The 20,410-nt window shown below is 28.9% G+C and overlaps 1 protein-coding gene and 1 long non-coding RNA gene across 2 annotated transcripts; one reads left to right on the forward strand and one right to left on the reverse strand.

Moving 5' to 3' along the window:
* Positions 1-214: 214 nt before the first annotated feature.
* LOC129321360 (ankyrin repeat-containing protein At5g02620-like) lies at positions 215-8,364 on the reverse strand. The gene is made up of 5 exons (XM_054967096.1): positions 8,285-8,364; positions 7,108-7,189; positions 2,880-3,535; positions 1,162-1,733; positions 215-997 (listed from the first exon to the last, which is right to left on the reverse strand). The coding sequence occupies exons 3-5, from the start codon at positions 3,532-3,534 to the stop codon at positions 314-316; spliced, it is 1,911 nt and encodes a 636-aa protein (XP_054823071.1). The 5' UTR covers position 3,535; positions 7,108-7,189; positions 8,285-8,364; the 3' UTR covers positions 215-313.
* Positions 8,365-16,895: 8,531 nt separating this feature from the next.
* Positions 16,896-19,800, forward strand: LOC129321289 (uncharacterized). Its single transcript, XR_008595971.1, has 2 exons — positions 16,896-17,369; positions 19,546-19,800. It is a non-coding gene; the product is annotated as an uncharacterized LOC129321289 (long non-coding RNA).
* The last annotated feature ends 610 nt before the right edge of the window (positions 19,801-20,410 follow it).

Below are 20,410 nucleotides of genomic sequence, written 5' to 3' on the forward strand. Positions count from 1 at the left end.
AATGAATTAAAATATGAGAAATTTAAAAATAAATTCCAGAAAATTCAATAACTATCGGACAAAAGGGATTGGCAATTAAAGACCAAACAAATTGTATAAAATTAAAAAAAAGATATGGAAAAGTAACAAAATAATTATTTGAGGAAGTACAATAATTAAGAATGAAGTGTTTATTTTCAAGTCAACGACGACATACACAGGTTGGACACAGGACACATCATGTGATATGGATGAAGAAAAAATAATTACGAAAATGCAAAGATGTGAATTGCAATTGAAAATATTTGATATGTTTTGGGATCTCATACACTATCTAACAATTGCATGTCTTCCATTGCAACAATAGGAGACTTTTCAAACTGACCAGTTTCGTACACCATTTGTAACGTGACACTCTTATCCTGCAAAACAAATAAGAGAAAACGCCGAAGCAGAAATACAATGCAATAAGAAGAGTGGCAATAGCAAGGCCTTTGGAAGGAGCCAAGACAGCATATGTGGCCGTCGCAAATGCCACTGCCATGAATACCATTCCGTACATCGTCAAAAGTAAGGCTACTAGGAACGAACTTCTACTTGAAACAGAGAAACAATTATTTCTCCCTGCAAATGATGAGAAAATTGGGACAAAGAGAACAGAAATAGAGAGAGCAAAGGAGAGAGAATCTGTGATCACAAATGCCTTAAAAGCTGCATTATGCATTAACATGGGAGAGCCCTTGTTTTTACCATCTTGTATGGTACCCCCAGGCACCGTAAATCCTGCTGCAAATGTTACTGTTGCTATCAGTGTGGCCACCACAAGCAAGGTTTGTCTCTCTCTGCCTTGAATTTTTGACTCATCATCTCCCTCTTGTTCCTCGTTCTCCTGTTCCTGCTTTTCTATCACTGCTGGATGATATCTCTTCTGTTGTTTCTTCTTTTTAACATTCTCATTTATGACTCTCCCACCAAACCTTGCTTTAAATTGGTGTTGAAGTACTCCCAAGAAAATATTCTACAACATGTAACAGGTATTTGTCATTTTCATTTTGAAAAAGAGAATCGCCTGTTAGTTATTCAATAATGAGCAGCATTTACTAATATATTGTTTAATCAATGAATTATATATTGTATTTAATTATTTTTAGTAAGTAGCTACATGTTTTCATTGCTTGTTACCTCATATTGTGAAGTTGAAGGCACATTATCATAAGCAACATCAAGAGCAGTTTGGTTGTTTTTATTGAATGCCGTCGTGTCCACTTTTGTATTTTCTTTCAGAAGATGATGAAAATGATATTCTTTCCATGTGGAAGCATAATGGGCAAGGAGATGAAGGGGCGTGTTGCCATCATTGTCTTTCTCATTGTGCATGTTTCTTAGTTGTTGTCTGTCCATAAACACTTCTGCAGCTCTTAATCTTCCAATGAATGGGAGTTGGCCTCTCTCAAGACTTGTAGTATAATGAAGAGCATTGCGGCCCTTGTGATCCACCAACTCTGAACAATCTGGACAATATTCTATTATCTTTCTCATGGCTACAACATTTCCACAATGTGCAGCAAAGTGAAGAGCCGTCCTTCCCTTATTGTCTCTCATGTATGCTGTGTTTCTATCATGCCTTAGCAAAACCTCTACCAATTCATTGCCATCCCGTTTATCTAATGCTGCTAAGTGAAGTGGCACCCATCCATTTTCATCTGCGTCTTTCACCGCTGACGGTATTTTTTGCAGCAACTTCTCCAATGTTCCTATAACACCAATTCTGACCTTTATTAACTTCTATTTTTTTTTTAAATCAAATTAAATATCTTTCAATTGCAGTTGCTTATTCAAAACATGCCTCTCATACTTCATTTTTTTTTGAAAAATGTAACAAAAAAAAATGACCACAACATTCCATTTAAATTATTTCAAAAAAAAACATGACATGTACATATTATTAATTATTTTTAGGATAATACAACTTTTAAGCCTCTCAATTTTGTCTCAATTATCCATTTGATCTCTCCAGTTTAATTTTTTATTACTTTAGTCTCTTAAATTTATTTTGATTATTAATTTGATTGTTACTATTTAAAAAGGAGTTTCACCATTAAAATTTGCTAACATGAATAACAGAATATTAATAAAAATTTTGTGTCAATTAAAATATTAAAATTTGTATTAAAAAAATGACCACAACATTCCATTTAAATTATTTAAAAAAACAAGACATGTACATATTATTAATTTTTTTTTAGGATAATACAACTTTTAAGCCTCTCAATTTTGTCTCAATTATCCCAGTTTAATTTTTTATTACTTTAGTCTCTTAAATTTATTTTAATTATTAATTTGATTGTTACTATTTAAAAAGGAGTTTCACCATTAAAATTTGCTAATATGAATAACAGAATATTAATAGAATTTTTGGAAATCAATGGAAAGAAATATAATTATTTAGGTAGGGAAAAAATAGACTCCAAAATTTTCAAAACAAGCCATTAAATTAGATTAATTCGAGGGCTAATTTGTTCTCATTTAGTTGCACACACATATATGTGCCAAGCCATTAGTAATATATACTTTATACATTAGATTATTTTAAGAGTCAATTCATATTTTAAAACATAAAGAACTCATATGATAAATATTTAAAAAAATATAAGAGACTAAATTGATAAAAATTAAATAAGAACTAAATTGATAATTGACAAACTTGAGAAATTAAAAATTATAATATCCCTAATTTTTTTTTATAAAAATGACATTTTTATATGCATTCCCAAATCATTGATACTAACATTGTCACTTAATATACCTGATAAAGAAGACATTTTTATATACAAATCAAATAAAAATTTAATCATTATAAATGATAAAGTGTAAAAAGAAAGCATATAATGTATATATACCTAGATCTTCCCGCTTCATCAAATGAACAATAGCTGCATGTAATGCTGTTCTACCATTGGGGCCTTCATGATTTGGTGAATTGCTTTTCTCCAATATTGTATGTATTACTTCACAGTAACATCTCTCAACAGCAATATAAAGTGAAGTCTCCCCATCATTATTTTTAAAATATGGGTGATCTGGGTCTTCTTCTATCAACAACTTCACTACTTCTTTATGATTATAACGTACTGCTTCATGTAGGGCTGTGTCCTTCTTATCATTTGTAGCCCTTATAAGTGTTTTCTTAATTTCATTTTCACTAGGGGTAGCTTCATTAACATGTTCAATAATTTTTTTCACTATTTCAATATGTCCATACCTGGCTGCTATATGAAGGATGGTTTCATCCTTGGCATTAGCCTTCGTCAGAAGTGCACGGTACATATTTAGAATCCCATCCACAAATTCCTCCGATGCCTCATGACATGTCATCAAGTGAACATGAAGGATTGTGTTTTTATTTGGAGTTAGAATAGACTCAATTTGGTCATCCTTATCCCTGAACACATCAATTTCACCGGCTACGGCACCTCTATAGAATTGAAGTTCCATGCATGTGATATGCATAGAGACATGTTCGATTGAAGTGATCACTTGGGATGTTTCTGGCATGCTGAAAATCAGAGAAAACAGAATTTAGAATGCAAAAAAAAAAAAAAAACAAACAAACAAACAAAAAAGAGAAAAGAAAAACTAGAACTTGGAAAAATGAAGTTGAGTTTCTTCTAGCTATGCGAAACTAAGTCAACATCTGAATTTCAATTGTCACTACCAGAACAGCCATACTTTGCCGTTGATAATGTAGTTTTCATATGTTCTTCTGATTATAGCAGAAAATGAATAACAGAAAGTGGTAGTCCTCTTTAACCAAATTTTTGCACGAGTTTTTTAATAATAAAAAAATCACACGAATAAAATTTCAAAACTTTGTAAAATTAATCATCACTAATTAAAAAAATCACATATATATCAAGATTTGATTGGAGAACTGGACCTGATGGATATCACGTGAAAAGTAAAAGTGAAGCTAAAATATGTAAAAATAAATAAATAAATAAAAGCAGTGGTTGAAACTTGAAAGTTGTCTTGTCTCTAGCACAATTATTGAATATATGCAAATTGACAAATATTAAGAAAGTTAATTGTTTGGAAAATTAAATGACTGGACCGTTTAATTTTGCCAAATCTACAACATACTTTAAAATTTTTAATATATTTTCCCTGTTAAATCCATTGCTCTCTGGATCTAGTCATTTAAGGTGTTTTTTGTCTTTTGCAATTAGGGCCGATGCATGAGAACATTTTAATAGATTTAATCCAAAATCATATACTTGATGTTTAAAAATTGATAAATTAATATCCAAATTCTATTAATAAATAAGAGACCAATTAAAATTTTGAAAATTAAATAATTTTTGATTAAAATTTCATTAACTTGACCAAACTGTATAGGTAATTACTGGCCTTTTATTTTTTTGATTTTTTAAAGCAAAGTGGTTGGAGTTGTTTAAAACGATGAACTATGCACGGGTTGATTTATTAGAGTAAAATATACTACCCACCCCCATCTTTAAATTAATAAATTCCCTTTTATTTTAAAAATTTATATAAATCTCCTTTAAAATTAATTGTACGTTGCATAAACCTTCCTATGCTTGATATTTCATTTTAAATTTAACATTGCCTAAACATTTAAATTAAAAAAATATTATTATAAACAAAAACAATATAACACATACATTTTCAAACTTTTATGGAAAAATATTTACATTTTATTTTATTTTAATTGCACACTTAAAGTTTAATAAATTAAATTTTTTAATGGTTGAAATCCATACATTTTTTCTTTAAAAAACAAGATTAAAAACTTTTATTTTTATGAAGTGATTATATGACTTTAAAATTAATTATGTAATTTTTATAATTCAAATTGTCTTTAATTGTCTTAAAATATTTTTATAAATGCAGCAGAATTTTATTAAAAAATTATAATAAAAATATAAACAGTGGATTAAATGAAGTTTTCTTTTTCAATTTTGAATAAAAAAATTAAATTAAATTTTATAAAAAAACGCCAAGAATATTTTTGTTTTGTAATTATAATATATGACTTGATTAAAATAAAATAGATAATAGAGACTTAATTTAAAATTAAAGAAAACTGTAAGGACCCATAAGTATATTTTTCCAACTCTTGTTATGTTATAAAATTTATTAAATTTTATTATATTATAAATTTTTCATTTTTTTTTTCAAATTTATTGAAACACTTTTATTAGGTTTCTTTTAAATCATTTAAAAGATATTTCAAACACATTTTTTATCACATAACATAAAAAATGTAAGTTTGAGAGATTATATAAATAATTTAAATTTAAAATTTGTAAACATACTTTTTTTGTGGCAAACATTTATAACGCATTTATTTAAATAATAAAATTTTTATTTATGTCTTCTTGAACTGAAAAATTACTTCATTTTTGGTCCCAAGTTGCGATAAACAGTAAGCAAATATTTGCAAAAAAAAAATTAATGAAAGAAAAGAAAACTCTTTTTTATCAAAGAAGAAAAGAAAAGTCTTAAATTCTTTTTTTTAGTAAATGAAAATACATGTAATCATAAAAATAATAATATAATTTAGGAATTTTATTAGTTAGGTGTAAATTAGCATCTAAAATTTATTTAATTACAAAAAATTATTTTTTAGAATCAATTGAAGATTTATAAATGAATATTTAATAAATTAAATCCAAAACACACATATACTTGATGTTTAAAAATTAGTAAATGAATATCTAAATACTATTAATAAATAAGAGACTAATTAAAAAATTGAAGATATAACGCATTTATTTAAATAATCAAATTTTTATTTATGTCTTCTTGAACTGAAAAATTACTTCATTTTTGGTCCCAAGCTGCCAAAACATTAAGCAAATATTTTCAAAAAAAAAATAATGAAAGAAAAGAAAACTCTTAAATTTTTTTTTTTAGTAAATGAATACATTTAATCATAAAAATCATAATATAATTTAGGAATTTTATTAGTTAGGTGTAAATTAGCATCTAAAATTAATTACAAAAATTAGTTTTAGAATCAATTGAAGATTTATAAATGAAATTTTAATAAATTAAATCCAAAAACACATATACTTGATGTTTAAAAATTAGTAAATGAATATCTAAATACTATTAATTACAATAAGAGACTAATTAAAAAATTGAAGATATATTTTTGGTTTTCAATAACAAACCAGTAAAGGTTACTAGCTTTTTTTTTTTTTTTTTTCTTTTAAGCTTTTCCTCAAAGTCGTTAAACCCATGACCAATATATTCACGGGTTGATTCATTAACTTCTCCTTAGAGACATACGGTGGGTTTAACATGTACAATAAGTTCTATTTGTTGCATAGGATTTTAAAGTTGCGTTTGAATTAATAAATTTAAATTGTACTTAAAAATTTTATCTTCAAAATTCATGTATTTAAAAATATTTTGTTTGAATAGTATAAAAAATTGAGAATGTTGATTTTATTGCGAGATTGAGAAAAAATTGATGAGTTGAGATTTGAAGCGAACACAGAATATTGAGAGTGATGATTTTATTTTATTCTTCAATCGACGAGAGATGAGGATAAGAATGAGAGATGAAAGAAGACAAGAATGACCAGAAACAACAACAATAAAAATACAAAAAAAAAAAAAGAATGGCTTAAGTTTTAAATAACTAGAATATATAAAAAATTTAGAATTATAAAGAATTTTAAATCCATATATGTATATATATATATATATATATTAAAATGAGATTTATCCTCAATCAAAAATCGAAACACATCATTAATAATTTTTCCCCCACTCTCCCAACAACTTCCAAAACCAAAAAATGTTTTTAATGTCACTACCAGAGCAGTCACAGACTCACAGCTTTTACAACTTGTATCCAACGATTTTTTTTTTAACATTTAATTTCACCTGTTTTTTTGAATATGTAAAAGAAGTTCCAATGAAAATAAAAGTAAGAGTAAGTAAGCCAACAGAGATACATGGCATTATTATTCTAAGCAAATCAGCATAACAAGATAGGTAACTAACTCAAATCTCGCAAAAGTAAGTGGATACGAATGAAGAGAAACAGGGCATATATTAAACAAGTATGTTGTTTCTTATTTGATGTAAAAGAACCTTAAAGATAGCCGTTTGCCGAGCGCTATGAAAGAACACCTCTTCGATACTGCTATTAATTTGCCTTCCCCAGAAAAATTTGCTGCAGTAGTAATTATTTCAGCAAGAGAAGGGAAAGTTAAATAAAAGGTGTAGTAAGTAGTGGATGTCCATAGCAGGATGAGAAGAAGAAAGGTGGCTAATGCAATTAATATATTCTAAAAAATTATTGAATGCATGCAGCTAACAAATGCGGTATTAAGAGAGAAGACGACTTGAATACAGCAGCGAAGTTGTTATGATACTAAATTTAATTAAACACATAGGTGTTGAAACATAAGATTTCGAATTCAAACTGAATATAAAAAATATTTTTGAGAGAACTATTTTAAATCGGGCCAAACAAAAAATATTCAATCTGACATAATAAACTTAGATATTATATATATACTTACATAAAAAAAGACCCAATTAAAAAATTTGTCACGAAAATATTTTTCTAGTAACTGATTTGTTGATTTATGATCTTAATATTTTTTTTTTGAGCAAGATTTATGATCTTAATATAGTGAACTATTTATTTTAATTAATAAATTGATTTGAAAAGTATACCTGTGATATCATATCTAAAATCTCTCTCACAAATGCCTATAGCTCCCTTACGTGTCACTGTCAAGTAAATATGAAGGACTGTTGTATTTTTATTTGGAGTTAGCATGGGATGGACCCAATTTGTTCATTCTTTTCTCTGACCACATCTATTTCACCAGCTGCTGCAGCTCTATACAAATGAGGTTCCATACTTGTGATTGTGAAAATTCTGTAGTCATTGTGCACAGAAACAGGTTCCATTTAATTGACTTGGGAGGCTTCCAGCTAGGTTGTTGAACTAGTTCTTTTTACAACCAAATATGTTTGTCAAAGTATAACTACTTCTCTGTTCTTGCTTTCCCGAAATCCCCAGAAGGCAAAAAGGATAAAAAGAAAGAAAGAACAAGTAAATTTATAGTACTTCCATGTGTTTTTTTTTCAAAGAAAAGAAGTTCAAACGAGAACAGAAGTAGGAACAAGTAAACGGAACGGAGAGAAATAAGAGATTCTCGTAAGCAAATATCAACACAGAACACATGAAATTAACTCAGACCTTAAGAAAAGGAAGCATCAAGACAATAATATTTCTTATTTATGTGCATATTACCTATAAGTACCTTAAAGATAGCCGTTTGCTGAGCGCTATCAGAAAGAGCAATCTTTGCTGCTACTTCCTCTCTACTTCGACTTCAGAAAATTTCTCCGCAGTAGCTTGAGAGAGGGATTGTTAAATGAAAGATCAAAGATTATATATAGGGTGAGTCCTATCGTAAAATGAGTGTTACAGTGTTTGAGGCAATTTTTGAATTTAAGCAACTGACAGATGTCCTTAAAAGTAATTTGCCGCTACTTCCTCTGTTATAGACAAATTTGTCACGGTAGTTTCAGAGAGGGATATATATATATATATAAGAAAAAAAACAAACTAAAAACGAAGATTCTTTGCTCATGTGAGGGGAAAAGTGAGGAATAAAGAGAGATAATAGAGTGAGAAAAAGAACGTGAAATCAGAGCGGTGAATGATTTTCGCTCTCTGTTTTTTTTTTTTTGGGCCTAAAGGGCGGTGAATGATTTGACAAATAACGGGAATGCAAAAGAAAAAAACACTACACATATTAATATATAAAAGACAACAACCATAAGAAAAAACAAATTGCTTTGGCCATAAACTATAAAGCGACAAGAAATTTTCTTAGTCTTTTTATGTAATTATTAAGGTTTTTTTTTATTATTTTTTGATCAACTAACAGTTAAATTTAACTTTTGTTATTGACATTCGTCAAGTTATACCGTTTTCAAAAGTTGAAAAAGAACACTGTATAGAAATTGAGTTTAAAAATCCAAATATTCTAGACTTGTAGTTTAATGGCTAATTTTTCTTTTTTACCTTAATTTTAAAATGCATTACTTTTTTAGGGTAAAAGAACAAATTGGTGCATGAACTATAGGTCCTAAAATGTCTAAGATCTTAAACTCATTTTTAATGCAATATTCTCCTTTTAGTTTAAAACCGGTACAATTTGGCCCTATCATTAACAAAAATTAATTTGACTACTGTTAATTGATCAGAAAATAATAATAAAAAGTCTCAAAATTATAGAAAAGGACAAAAATCACAGTAAAGGATCCAAAATATAGAAAAGTATCAACAGATTTTTATTGGTCATTTTCTATAATTTTTGATGTCATATTCTATTCAACTAATGGTCAAAGTTAACTTTTATTAATGGTAATGACTAGATTACTCCATTTTTAAAACTTGAAGAGAACATTACACTGGAAAATAAGTTTAGGATCTTAAATATTCATGTACCTATTGTTTACGAGTCAATTTGCTCTTTTACCTTTTTTTAAAAAAAAAAAAAATAAAAGATAAAAATGCATTTTTGCCTTTGAAGTATTATTTAAAAAACACCTAACACCCTAAACTATTATGCGTAGCATTTTTACCCTAAAGTAAATAAACATAACATTCTCCCCTCTAATGTTAAAAACTCACCAACATCCGTTAGATAGTCAAACTACCTTCTCTCACATCATGTTAATAGTCAACATCTATTATTTAATATTAGTGTCAAAATACTATGTTTTAATTACTTAAGGGCAAAAATACTACACCAAATAATTTAGGGTATTGGGTGCTTTTGAAGAATAATTTTGTAAAGGAATTTGGAGATGGGGGGTTGACAATATTATAAACTTATAATATATATATATATATATATATGTATATTATAACTTATGTTATTCAATAACTAATTAATTGTGGGCCTCCCCTCCCTCTCTGTGTCAATTGATTTTACAGTAGATAATGAGATTTAACTTTTTTTAAGAAAAGTATTGATACTTATCATGAAATAATTATACACAAACTTCATTTTTTATTTTGCTCAATTTAATCCAAAGTTGTATGATCAATTTTAACTCTTTTTTGTACTAATCATCAGGAAAATGAAATACTTTTAAATTAAACTTTAATACTTGTGACAACCCGTGTGCTTGTGATAACACTTGGCGGCGAATAGCTCCCATTTAATAGTAGGGATAATATTGGTCCAATATTTTTTATTTAAAGGGCAAGATTATACCAAAATTGAGTACAAGACACTGTGTGCTCTTGAGAATATAGTTTGAAGGCAAAATGACTTTTAACCCAAAAATGAAAGAAATTTTCAAACATGGAAAAAATTAATTATTTGATCCTTATACTTTTAACTCATTGTAGCATAATATTTGTATTTTAACTCAATTGGCACAACCCAGTATATGATTTTAGCCATTTAAAAGATTAGTCTCTAATATTTAATAATAACTTTATTCTTTATAATTTAACTTTATAAAATGTGAGAACCAAGATTTAAATAGATAAAACTATAGGGTTTAAATTGCAAGAGTCCAAGTTTAGAGATTGACTTAAAAAGAATTGAGTTGTACTGATCAATTCAAAATTCAAGGACTAAGCTTCAAGTGAGTTAAAACTATGGTCACCAATAATTTTCCTCAAAACACATGCATATATTTACTACTCGAGGCAATGAAAGAGAGCAGCATTCAAGCTTCAAAGGTAGGCAACTGCGTCATTCATTATCATGGCGATTCTGAAATATAAGTTATCATAAACACAATCTGATATTCATTTTAGGTAAACTCAATGAGTAAATTTGGTTAAAAGATAAGAAATTTTGAAATTAATTTCAGAAAATTCAACAACTACTGATAGCCAACAGGGATCAGAAATATTATAAACCAAGCCAAATTGAAATAATATAATTATGTGAGGAAGTACACTAATAGAGAATGAAGTGTTTAAATTTTCTAGTCAATGATGACATACACATGCTGGAGTATAAATGAAATGGAAATAGTATAAGAGAAAATGCAAAGACATAAAAAAGAGATGAAAACTTCTTTAAAATGTTTTTGGGACCCCCTCATACGCTGTCCAACAATTGTATGTCCTCCCCACTAAGGACAGAACCTTCAAGATGAAATGGCAAATCTTCAAGTCTAAGTTCAACAAGCCAGCACCTCCTGTATTACATGTAAAACAAATAAAAGAGAAAACTAAAGATAAAGATAAAGATAAAGAAAAAGACAATGCAATAAAAAGAGAGACAACAACAAGAACTTTGGAAGGACCCAAGGTTGCTTATGTGCCTATTTCTTGTTCTCATCCACGGCTGAATCACATCTTGTGTTGATTCTTCTTTTTAGCATCCTTATTTATGACTCGCCCGCCAAACCTTGCTCCATTTTTGTGCTATTGAAGTTTTTGCAAGGAAAAATCCTACAACATGTAATAGGTAAAATGAATCACCTAGTAATTATTTAATAATGAGCTGCATACATTGTATAATCAATGAATTCATATATATTATATTGTGTTTATTGAATATTTTTATGTTGGTAAATGTGTCTATTGATATTTAGTAAGTAGCTACATGTCACTTCTAGTTAGTTGTTACCTCGTGTTGTGAAGTTGAAGGTACAGTATCATAGGCAACATCAAGGACAGTTTGATTGTTTTTATTGAATGCTACCGTGTCTACTCTTGGGTGTCATAAAAAAATGCCATGAAGTAAGGGGGAGGGAGTTAGAAAAAAATTATTTTTAGCTTTATGTCTGACTAAATTTCATTTTTCATTTTAAGAGAATGCTGGCATGAGAATAATAACTTTTTAATATATTTAAGAAATAACGAAAACTCTTTGCTATTAAAAATTGATGCGATGATTATAAACAATACAAAAGAAAATAAGAAAGAAGATTTGTTGCTTATTTGAGGAGAAAAGTAACGGGATAAAGATAGATAGTAAAGTGAAAGAAAGATGAAGTTGAAATGAGAACGATATGAAAAGAGAGACAATATAAGAGGTTAAAGAAGTAAAGAAAGATAAATAGAAAAAGTAATTATTAACTTTCCCACACAAGAAGAAATAGGAAACAATGGAAACAAAAATCTATAACGTAAAAGAAACAACAAATCTAGACAGATTCTTGAATTGAAGACCTGTGTGAAGGTTCACTTAGTGCGCAAGATTTGCTTTAAAAGGGGGGGATGTTAGCAATTCTACAAAAGAATCAAACATCAAACAGTGTAAATAGAAAGAAACAAGTCCACTGCTTGATCATTTGAGAAGACAAGTAACGGTTGAGATAGGGGAGAGACAAAAGAGAGTAAGTAGAACTTGAAACTAAAGCTGTGGTGTGTTCAAAATTCCTAAAACAATAAGGTAGTGTTTGGATTTTATAGATTTGGATTTGAATTTTATATTTGAACTTTCACATTTAAAATCTATGCATTGACAATTATTTGTTTGGGCAATTTAAGTTTTTTGTGTTTCCAAATAAGGGATTTAATTTGGCCCAAATCCAAATCATCATTATTAATCCAAACTCACAATAAGAGTTTAAGAATATGGCTGTATGGGATGGTGGATTTGGAGGGAGAGAGAAGTGGATGTGGAACTAAACTATTATATGTTTGGTAGCATAGTATAGGCTTCCTTGTGGAGGTGACTCATCGTCCTCACAAGTGTATGGAATCAAAGTAGTTATAAATTTCAGGTATTCTAGGAGTCAAACTTACAAGAAGAAATGATTTCTATTATTTATAAAAACAAATTAATAAGAGTTTTGAAAAATATTTAATAACTAATTTAAATAACGCAAATTGTAAAAGTGCTAAAATGAGGGTGAATTGGCCTAATAAAATTTTTGCCAAATAAAAACTTAATTAAAGAGATAGAGAAGGAATAATATCACCGTAAATGCTAAAGTGAAGAGAAAAAAAATCACGATAGAGATTTATCTTAGTTAGGCCAACCACTTGCCTACATCCAATTCCCAAGCTTACCCCTTGAAATTTTTTATTATAAACTCTAAGATTGATTTGAGCTCTTGGATGACCTAATACAATGCAAAATATGCATGTCTGAAATCAGAGCAGTGAATGATTTGAGAAATAATAGGAACCCAAAGAAGAAAACAGTACATATATCAATAGATAAAATGCAACAACCATAGAAAAAATTTGCTTTGGTTATAAACTATAAACGGCGAAAGAAATTTTCTTGATCCTTTTTTGTAATTATTGAGGTCTTTTTTTATTATTTTCTGATTAACTAATGGTTAAATTTAACTTTTGTTAACAGCAGATGTTAGATTGCACCATTTTTAAAAGTTAAAGAAAAACATTGTACAAAAAATGAATTTAGAGTCCCAAATATTTTAGCCTTATAGTTTAGGGTCCAATTTGCTTTTTACCTTAATTTTAAAACACATTACTTTTTAAGGGTAAAAGAACAAATTGGTGCCTGAAATGTCTGAGATCCTAAACTTATTTTTGATGCAATGTTTCTCGTTAACTTTTAAAATTGATACAATCTAACCCTATCATTAATAAAAATTAATTTTGATTATTAGTTAACTAAAAAATGATAAAAAAATATTTCAAAATTATAGAAAAGGATAAAATCACACTAAAAGAATCCAAAAATTATAGAAAAGAAAAATATTTTTTATTAGTCAAAGTTAATTTATGTTAACAATAGTTATTAGATTGCACCATTTTTAAAGTTAAAGAGAACATTGCACCAAAAATAAGTTTAAAGTCTTAGATACTCTTTTACTTATAATTTATGAATCAATTTACTCTTTTACCTTTTTTAAAAAATAAAATATTTAAAATTTATACAAGGAAAATCAATGGGCCGGTTTGTAAGGGAATTTGGAGATAGGGGTTGACAATATTATATAACTTATACATTCAATAACCAATTAATTATTGGCCTGCCCCTCCCCTTTTTGTCGATTGATTTTACAGTAGATAATGAGATTTAACTTTTTTAAAAGAAAAATATTGATACTTTATCATGAAAGAATGATACACAAACTTCATTTTTTATTTTGCTCAATTTAATCCAAAGTTTAATGATAAATTTTAACCCTCTTTTGTACTAGTCATCATGAAAATGATAGATTTTAAAACTTTACTACTTGTGATAACCCATGCGCTTGCAATAATGCTTGGCGGCAAATAGCTCCCATTTAACAACAAGGATAATATTGGTCTAGTATTTTTAATTTAAGAAGAAGATTATACCAAAAGTGAGTATAAGACACTAGGTACTCTTGAGAGTATAATTCAAGGGCAAATGATATTTAACCCAAGAATAAAAGAAATTTTAAAATACAAAAAAATTAATTATTTAGTCCTTATATACTTTTGACTCACTATATCTTAATATCTATATTTTGATTCAATTGTAACTCATTATATGAACTTTAACTCATTGCACGACCAAGTATATAGTTCTAGCGATTTAAAATATTAGTCTCTAATATTTAATAATAACTTTATTCTTTACAATTTTAGTTTATAAAATGTGAGGACCAACATTTTAAATAATTAAAATTATAGAGTCTGAGTTATAAGAATCAAAATTTAGAGTCTAAATTAAAACTATAGGAATTGAGTTGTATCAATCGAGTTAATGTTTAAAAACTGAGCTTAAAGTGTGTCAAAACTATAATCACCAATAATTTTCCTTAAAAACACTTGCATATATTTACTACCCGAGGCAGTGAAAGAGAGCAGCATTCAAGCTTAAAAGCTAGGCAACTGTGTCATTCATTATCATGGCGATTCAAAATATAAGTTATCATAAACACAATCTGATATTCATTTTAGGTAAACCTAATGAGTAAATTAGTTGAAAGATAAGAAAGTTTAAAATTAATTTCAGAAAATTCAACAACTACTACTAGCCAACAGAGATCAGAAATATTATAAACCAAACAAGTTGAAATAATATATTTTTGTGAGGAAGTACCCTAACAGAGAATGAAGTGTTGAAATTTTCTAGTCAATGATGACATACACATGCTGGAGTATATATGAAGTGGAAATTATAAGAGAAAATGCAAAGACATGAAAACAAGATGAATATTCTTTAAAATATTTTTGGGACCTTCTATCCAACAATTGTATGCCTTCCCCACTAAGGACAAAATCTTCAGGATAAAATGGCAAATCTTCAAGTCTAAGTTCAACAAGCCTGTGCCTCCTGTATTCCATGTAAAACAAATAAAAGAGAAAAGTAAAGAAAAAAAAAAGAAAAAAGACAGTGCAATAAGAAGAGAGACAACAAGAACTTTGGGAAGAACCCAAGATTGCTTATGTTCCACGTTCTCATCCACTGTTGAATCACATCTTGTGTTGATTCTTCTTTTTAGCATCCTTATTTATGACTCGCCCACCAAACCTTACTCCATTTTTCTACTATTGAAGTTTTTGCAAGGAAAAATCCTACAACATGTAATAGGTAAAATGAATCCCCTAGTAATTATTTAATAAAGAGCTATGTTCATTGTAAAATCAATGCATTCACATATATTATATTGTGTTTTTTGATTCTTTTTTTTTTTTGTAAATGTGTTTATTGATATTTACTACTCCATCCATCCCTATATATAAAAAGTATTCTAAAACCTTTTTTTGGTTCCTAAATGTAAGGGGTTATTAGCATATTTTTTAATAAATGGACTATTATACCCTTATTAAATTGAAAAGAAAAAAGGATGAATACTTTCATTAATTTACTTTGAAAAAAGAGACTCATTTTTTATTTACAATAATTAAGGGCAAATTAAATATTGTGGTGCTTTTAATTAGATAACTAACTTTTATTAGTTTACATGATTCGGTTAAAAACATTTTATACATGAGGACGGAGGGAGTAAGTTGCTACATGTCACTTCTAGTTAGTTGTTACCTCGTTTTGTGAAGTTGAAGGCACAGTATCATGGGCAACATCAATAATAGTTTGATTGTTTTTATTGAATGCTATCGTGTCCACTCTTAGGTGTCATAAAAAAAAATGCCTTGAAGTAAGGGGGAGGGAGTTAGAAAAAATTAATATTAGCTTTATGTCTAACTAAATTTTATTTGTCATTTTAAGAGAATGCTAGAATGAGAACAACATCTATTTAATATATTTGAGAAATAACAAAAAACTCTTTTGCTACTAAAAATTGGTGCAATGGTTATATACAAAATAAAATAAGAAAGAAGGTTGTTGCTTATTTGAGGAGAAAAGTGACGGAATAAAGATAGATAGTAGAGTAAAAGAAATATGAAGTTGAAATAAGAATGGTGAATTATGAAAAGAGAGACAAGTAAAGAAGTAAGGAGATATAAAAGAAAAAGTAATTATTTTTACCACACAAGAAGAAATAGAGAACAATGGAAACAAAAATCTAGAATTTAAAAGAAACAATAAATCTACAAAAATTCTTGAATTGAAGATTTATGTGAAGATTCACTCAGCGCACAAGATTTGCTTTAAAAAGTGGGGAATGTAGCAATTCTAGAAAAGAACCAAACATCAGACAGTATAAATAGAAGAAAACGAGTGCCTTGTGTAATAACTCAAAAAAAATAATAAATAAAATTTAAATTAGATTAAAATCTATAAGAATATAATTTTGTATATTTTTATTAGTTTTGAAATAGATTACACAAAAGATGCTAGTGGCCTAATGGAAATTCTTTTATATGTATGCCTCTATGTCCCGGATTCGAATCTTGATAGGGTAGGAATTTTATTATTTTAACCACAGCCTTTTGAAATTACCCTCTTACCCTGGAAAAAAAAATAAAACTAAGAGGAAGAGAGATCAGAACATTTGCAGCACGCATGCTGCCTTGTTATTTCCTCTTCCCCTTCTAAAATTTCAAAGGATCGAGAGCTAGAGAGATCCGACCTTCTCTCCCTTCGATTTTCCGGCGTCGTCCCTGTTACTATCACCGGTGTGGGTGCTGCTGGAGTTTCTTCCATTGTTATAAAGGTTTAATTTGTGAATGCTTTCTCTCCTCTGCTTCGTATCAGATCACTCAACCTTGCTAGTCGTCCAGCTCGTCCTTCTATCCATCGCTGTCACTGTTGGAGTCGCCGTTCATTCGCCACTACAAGGAGTTCCGAGGAGGTCATGAATTCTTTATCTATTTCTGTGTGGCATCACTATCGAAGCCATCCTTCCCCAGTTTTGCTTCGTGTCATCTGAGCTTCTTCCTTCTCCTCTGTTCCTGTCACGGTGTGGGAGTGTGTTGGACGTTCTTCTTCTCCCTCCTTTGTGCCCGCATGATTTGTATTCCGTGCTCCTTGATTCTAGTGTTACTAAGATTTCAGGTATGAGTTTTCCAGTCCTTCTCCTCTGTGCCGGCTCTTTGCGTGTGAGTGTGAAATTTATTCTCTTTCTCTGTTCTATTTGCTGTGTGAATGAGAAGAGCTTCGAATCTTTCTCTTCCTCTTTGATTTTTGTGTGTATGCTTTTAAGTGGTTGAGATTAAAAAAAAATCCCCTGTTCAGCTTCGAACTCCTCCCCCTCCATCGTTCTTGTTGGCTGTGGCCGGTTTGAGGGAGCTTATCCTCCCATCTTCATCTTTGATGATCTTGTGTGGTATATAGATATATAGTGGTTTTCATTACTTGCTTCTTTGGCTGTGAAAATGTTGTTTCGGATTGAATTTTTGAGCTGAAATTGATTTTTTGGTGGAGAATTAGATTGGAAAAGCAGATGAATTTAATGATGTATGCATAGAAATCATTGGGTAAGACATTGAGGCTGAACAAGTTTTACTGAATGACTTAAAAGTTGTACACACAAGGTATTTGATATAAGGCTTGAGAGAGAATCATGTTTCAATGAAATAATGAACTATGGCTATAGTTTCATGAAGAAATTGTGATATAAATGATGATGTTTGGGGTAACCTTTGAATCAATTAGATGAATTTTGGTAGTATTAAGGACTAAAAATTTTTAAATCCAGAATCAAGTTTTTCTCTTATAGGACGTCGAATCTTTATATCAAATTAAATCTAAGAAACTTTATAAAGAATTTGTTGATGTTTGAGGGTTGTATGGTTGGTGATTTATACATTTTGGTACTTGTGTATGATTTGATTTTTGAATGCATATAAAATGTTGATGAAATGTTATAGGAAGAGTTTTTTTTTTTTCAAAGTTGTAGGAAGAGTTTAAATGTAACAAAATGGTATTGTTTGGTTAAAATGTGTCAGTGGATTTTTATGACTTGTATGCTAGAAAAGAATGCGAAGGATATGAATTTCTCTATAATGAAAATTAAAAGATGGGTGTCTAAGAGCAATGCTAGAATATACTATAATAGTTAAGTAAATGGGCAATTATGCGTTTTGAAAAATTTTTAAGATTCAATTATTATTATATTGGGTGTTTCAAGAATAAACCTTGTGGGAAATGCTAAATGGGCAAATTTCAGTGTTTGGATTGCGTCCCAATTAATTTATTAATTAAGTTTTCCTATTAAAATTTATTTTATTACATTGATTATTTTAATAATAATTATGTTTACTAGTGGATACTTTGTTAATTAAATTTTTTCATTTTTAAGTTTTAATATGGTGGTGAAAAATGATTCTTCATAGCATATGAATGTTTTAACCCTTGTGAGATATCCTTTCAAGATTAATAAAATTCCTTTTCATTAGTATTGACAATTTTTGATTATTCAACAAATGCAAGCATGAGCATTAGATATGAAATTTTATTCTGACAAGTTTTAATGCTTAAAAGTATTCATGCGAGTTTGATTTTGAGAATGAGAATTGTATCTTGAAAGTGATAATTTTCTCGCATGTTTGAAAATGGTTTTAAAAAGAAACTTTATACAGAACATTGATTGCTAAAGGCAGTTCAATTAGCCCTTAGCGCGCCATAGTACACCTAGCTAGTAGGGTATTTATAGGAGACGCTAGCCCCGTGTGATGGCTAACGCACATGGAATGAAGGGATGATTATTCATGAGCATCGTACTCACATTTGTTTCATAGCTTCAAGCCACGTTTGGTTAGCATTACCCTCGTGGACTATATGTCCACGTTTGTTTCATGGCTTCGGCCGCGTTTTGGTTATTTATCCTCATGGACTGTGTGTCTATGTTTGTTTTTGTGGCATAAGCTACGTTTGGGTTATTTACTTTCGTGGACTGTGTGTCCATATTTGTTAATTGTTCTGATAAGTCTCTATAATTATGAATCAAATCATTTGATGATTTCATATTCTATTAGTTTTTATTTAGTAATTTGTTTATAATATTTTTTTTCATTTATGTGCTTTCTTGGAATCAAGTGATATTATTATTTTCTATGATAGTTCAATGATTTGAGATTTTATTTAAAATTTATAGAGCCATTTTATTATGAAATTTATTAAATTTTTATAAAAATTTTGTCTATTTAACTTACATAACTATGTCAAACTTTTATTTTATTTATATGCTATTGTTTATTGTTGGAACGTTATTCACTGAAAATTATTTTAGTCTCAGATACCTTAGCTGACGTTGATCTTCTTGCCGATCCTTGAGCACTTATAAACAGGTGGAGGGTTGATTGAAATTTTTCTTTTGATGTAATTATAAATGTTTCTATATCTTATTTTTATTTTATTTTTGAAAAGTACGATTAGGTGCTCCACATAAGCTATAACTAGGACTTTTGTTTTTATATATATGCTGTCTGTCGGTTGGAAAGAGCTAAGCTCCTGATTTATTTGATATTTTGGACTTTTGTTTCTATATATGCTGTTTGTCAGCTGGAAAGAGCTAAGCTCCTGATTTATTTGATATTTTGACCGCATCAATGTTTTGTAAAAATTTTGAGAAATTCTATTTACAGGAGGGATTTTGTTGAAATTTTTATGAACATGTTAAAGCTTTGTTATAATTAATAGTGTCAAAAGTGTTATAATTTCAATATAAATCTAATTTAATTTTAGAAACAGAGTGAATTTACGATTTAAAGCTTACAGGGATGTGTGAAATGGTTCACATCCCGTGCTGGTTGCTCTCCAAATTTTGGGGCGTGACACCTTGCTTGATCATTTGAGAAAACAAGTAATGGTTGGGATATGGGAGAGACAAAAGAAAGTAAGTAGAACTTGAAACTAAAGCCGTGGTGAGTTCAAAATTCCTAAAACAATAAGGTAGCATTTGGATTTTATAGATTTGGATTTGAATTTTATATCTGAACTTTCACATTTAAAATCAATGCATTTAAAATTATTTGTCTGGATAATTTAAGTTTTGTGTATCCAAATAAGGAATTTGGTCCAAATCCAAATCATCATTATTAATCCAAACTCGCAATAAGAGTATTTAAGAATATGGCTGCATGGTATGATGGAAT

This window comes from Prosopis cineraria, unplaced genomic scaffold (genome assembly GCF_029017545.1).
Source record: "Prosopis cineraria cultivar Desert tree isolate PC_DT_omini unplaced genomic scaffold, ASM2901754v1 PC10, whole genome shotgun sequence".
Classification (NCBI taxonomy): Eukaryota; Viridiplantae; Streptophyta; class Magnoliopsida; order Fabales; family Fabaceae; genus Prosopis; species Prosopis cineraria.